The following is a 4,068-nucleotide window of genomic DNA, read 5'->3' as shown; positions in this document are numbered from 1 at the left end:
AAAAGAGAAAATCAATCTGTTGGAGCTAAATTTTTTCCCCTAAATCCCCTTTATGGCTAAAAAGTGGAAAGAGGAAAGAAGAAAATCAATCTATTGAAGTTGGTCTTACCACCTACTCAGGGAAGCGTCATTCTTCAATCCTCCAAGCTGAACCGCTGAAGAAGAGATAAACAAGCCAGCTAGAGTGTAGCATCAGATACACGTACCGTGTGTTTGGTTGCGGGATCACTGGGTTGGGTTGGATCCAACCCGGATTTTGGGGACGGAACCAACCCATTCATTGTTTGGTTGCACTTCTAATTTTGAGGACGGAGTGAACACATTCCATGTTTGGTTGAAGGAATTGAGAATACGGGTTGGATGACATGATAACACCGTTAGTGAGGGTCCCACTTGCAACCAATGGACCCCACCTGTCAAGCTCTCATCTTTTTATTTTTTTATTTTTTTCCTCTCACCCTTTTCCTTTTTCTTTTTTTTCTCTCTCCCTTCCCTTTCCTTCTTCCTCAGCCCGAGCGGGGGGGGGGGGGGGGCTGCCCGCGCGGCTCGCTGTGCCCGGCGAGGGAGCGCGTGCGTGCCGTGGCCACTCTGCCGCCGCAGCTCGCGGCGCTCGCCCATGGTCGCGGCCGCTCGAGCAGGGGTCATGGGACCCGGCGCGGAGGGAGGAGAGAGGTGCGGCGGAGGAGCCGAGGAGGACGAGCGCTGTCCCGTGGGCTCGCCGCCGCTCCGCGAGCCCGAGGCCACCGTCCCGCGGCCGTGAGCTCCGCCCCGCCGAGTCGCGGCTACTCGCGCGCTGGGGCCGCTCGGCCCGCCCGCGGCAGCAGCTCGCGTGCTCGGCCCGCTGCTCGCCGCCGCAGTGGCCGCTCCGCTCGCCCGCCGTGGCCCCTCCGCTGGTGGCGCCTGGATCCTGTCGCCGGCGAGGGATGGGGAGGAGGAGCGCCGGCAAGGGTGTGGGAGCGACGCGGAGAGAGAGAGGAATGGGAGGGAGGGGGAGTCACCGAGGGTGAAAAGGGAGTCGCGAGCACAACGGACGGAGAAGACGGAGAGGGCGACGGGAGACGCTGACGTGAGCCAACCTGGTTGGAGCGGCTCCGTTAGCCAGATTTCGAGGGAGGAGTCGAGCCCGCATCTAAGGATAATATTCCCCTCTGGAGCCAACCCTACTCTCCTCATCTCCATCCAAACAGCTATGGGAGCGGGTTCGCTCCATCCCAACCCGCCCCAACCCCCAACCAAACACACGAGTAGATGTTTTGCTGATGGAAGAGTAGGCCATGGCCATTGGCAGGAGCAATCATGCATGTGAATCCTCTCTCCCAGTTCCAGCCAAATATGTGGCATCAGCAAGGTTAAAATTAAGTGCTAAACTTTAGCACTTTAAAATATTAGCACTCGATCCAAACATCCCCTTAATAATATTTTCTCACTATTCATTACTAAGCAATGTTTTAAATAGCGGGATAAGTCATTTAGCTATCGATGTCCAAAAACGGGCTATAGCCAGCTATAGCGGGCTATAGTGGTGGCTAAGAGCTAAATTGTACGTGAAAAAATTTAGCTAAATTTCTTTCAAACAGCTATAGCCGGAGACAGCGGAAGCTATAGCCGGAGATTTAAAACCTTGTTACTAAGGCGGCTAAGTAAATAAACTATATACATAAATGTAGCCTCGTGACTAAATTAGTCTGCATTTCATGGACTACTGACTATGTCTATATGCATATCAGCCATGACTAATGACTACATACTTCTGAAAAGTGCACATACATACTTCTGACAAAGTGCACATTCATGGAGGGTGTCACCAGCGGCGGCGGCGTCCGGGTCGTCTCGCGGCGCACGGTGCGGCCGTCGACGCCGCCGCTGAAGGAGGAGGTCGAGGTGATCCACCTCACGCCATTGGACCTACGCCTGATCCGCACCGACTCCCTCCAGAAGGGCGTCCTCATGCCCAAGCCTCCGGTCTCCGGCGCCAGCCTCGTCAACGCCCTCGAGCCCTCGTTCGCGCGCGCCCTGCGCCTGTTCTACCCGTTCGCCGGCCGCCTCGCCGCCGAGGAGCGCGGCGACGGCACCTTGACGGTGTCCTTGCGGTGCACCGGCGAGGGCGCCGAGTTCGTGCACGCCACGGCTCCCGGCGTCGCCGCCGCGGACATCGTCTCCTCGGTCTACACGCCGTCGGTGGTCCGCGATGAGCTCCACTCGTTCGACCCGGCTCTCGGCGCCGACGCCGCCGTCGAGGCACTACCCTTGGTGTCCGTGCAGGTCACCGAGCTCGCCGACAGCGTCTTCATCGGCATGACCTTGAACCACTCCGTCGCGGACGGCGCCGCGCTCTGGCACTTCTCCACGCCGGCGCCGGTGCTCCAGCGGTGGTTCGTCGAGACCTGGCCCGTGTCGATCCCTCTGCCGTTCGGCAAGCTGGAGGACATCGCACGGCAGGTCAAGCGGACGACGGTGCGGGAAGCCTTCTTCACCTTCTCCACCGCGAGCGTCACCGAGCTCACGGCGAGGGCGAACGGCGAGATCGCTGGCACGGCCGCCACCGCCGCCGCCGCCATCTCGTCGCTCCAGGCGGTCCTGGCGCAACTCTGGCGAGCCGTGTGCCGCGCGCGGCGCATGCCGCCGGAGCAGGGCACGTCCTACTCCGTCCTCATCGATTGCCGGGGGCGCGGAAAGGGCATACCGCCGGGGTACGTCGGCAACGCCGCGGCGTTCGGCAAGGCGGAGGCCACCGTCGGCGAGATCGAGGGCAGGGGGCTCGGCTGGACGGCGTGGCTGCCGAACCGCGCCGAGGCCTCGTTCGACGAGGCGAGCGTGAGGGAGTCGGCGGCGCGGTGGGTCCAGCAGCCGGAGCTCATGTTCATCACCGACCTGACCTCCGCCGCCACGGCGTTGGCGACCGGAAGCTTGCCGTGGTCCGACGTGTTCGGGAACGACTTCGGGTGGGGGAAGCCGGTGACCATGCGGAGCGGCGCGGGGAACAAGACGGACGGCAAGGCGGCGGTGTTCGAGGGGCCAGAGCGGGGAGGGGGCATGTCGCTGGAGCTGTGCTTGGCGCCGGACGCGCTGGAGAGGCTCCTCACCGACGAGGAGTTCATGGACGCGGTGAGCTTGCCGGCGTGAGGGTCGACCGCGCAGTGATGGGTCACTTTTAATTGACAAACTTATATGTAAGTCAGTAAGTGTTGTGCTTTTTCTATAATTTTTTTTAAATGCGTGTTCTATAATTGTTGGTGCAGTGGTGTGAAACATTTTGACATCGCTCTGTTCGGCTGGCTATGGCTGGTAGACGGTGCTGATTTGTTGTCAGAGAAAAATACTGCTGACTGGCTGGTGGCTGATGCTGATTTAGTGTGAGAGAAAAATAGTGCTGGCTGGCTGACAAACTAGCTGAACGGAGCGAATTAAGGTCGTGATGGGGAGTATTGATATAATCATGCTTTGCCACTCTTACTATTCACTCTTAAGGGCTCCTTTTGAACTATAAAAGGGAGAGGGTCTCCCAGGTCGGAAGGACATGTTCACATATCACATTCAATTCAGACATAGGCATTCAAACGTACTCATACTCACTCGTGAGTTTGTAAGGGTGTGTTTAGTTTATTTTGTGTTTTTGTAAGAGAATCTTCAATATTTAAAGTACTAAATATAGACTAATTGCAAAATTAATTATAGATCTCGTCTGTAAATTACAAGACGAATCTAATGAGTCTAACTAATCCATCATTAAAAAATGTTTACTGTAGCATTACTGTAGCAATTTGGTGTCTAATCACGTCCTAATTAGTCTCATTAGATTCGTCTCGCGATTTACAGTCCATTTGTGTTTCATTTGTGTAATGCGATTTATTTTTCGACTACATTTAGTACACCATGCAAGCGATTTACAAAAAATTTGCATTTTGCCTTTACATATCTAAACACGGCCTAACTCCCCAACCTTCTGAGCACTTGGACTCAAGCAATACAACAAAGCAAACAATGACCGGACTGGACAAGGGCATTCAAGCCTGAATCAGTATAAATTTCGAGTCAGTTTGTGCTAGACCATCTCCAATCACAGTGCAC

The 4,068-nt window shown here is 56.0% G+C and overlaps 1 protein-coding gene across 1 annotated transcript; it reads left to right on the top strand.

The window, feature by feature from the left end:
* Positions 1-1,791: 1,791 nt before the first annotated feature.
* On the top strand, positions 1,792-3,126 carry LOC120679973 (uncharacterized acetyltransferase At3g50280-like). The gene has a single exon (XM_039961625.1). It carries the CDS (start codon positions 1,792-1,794, stop codon positions 3,121-3,123), a length of 1,332 nt encoding a protein of 443 aa, XP_039817559.1. The 3' UTR covers positions 3,124-3,126.
* The last annotated feature ends 942 nt before the right edge of the window (positions 3,127-4,068 follow it).

Source organism: Panicum virgatum, chromosome 6N (genome assembly GCF_016808335.1).
Source record: "Panicum virgatum strain AP13 chromosome 6N, P.virgatum_v5, whole genome shotgun sequence".
NCBI lineage: Eukaryota > Viridiplantae > Streptophyta > Magnoliopsida > Poales > Poaceae > Panicum > Panicum virgatum.
This window is presented reverse-complemented; position numbering and strand designations above follow the sequence as displayed.

Coding starts and splice junctions, on each gene's coding strand:
- LOC120679973 (XM_039961625.1), top strand. CDS start 1,792: ATGGAGGGTGTCACCAGCGGCGGCGGCGTCCGGGTCGTCTCGCGGCGC.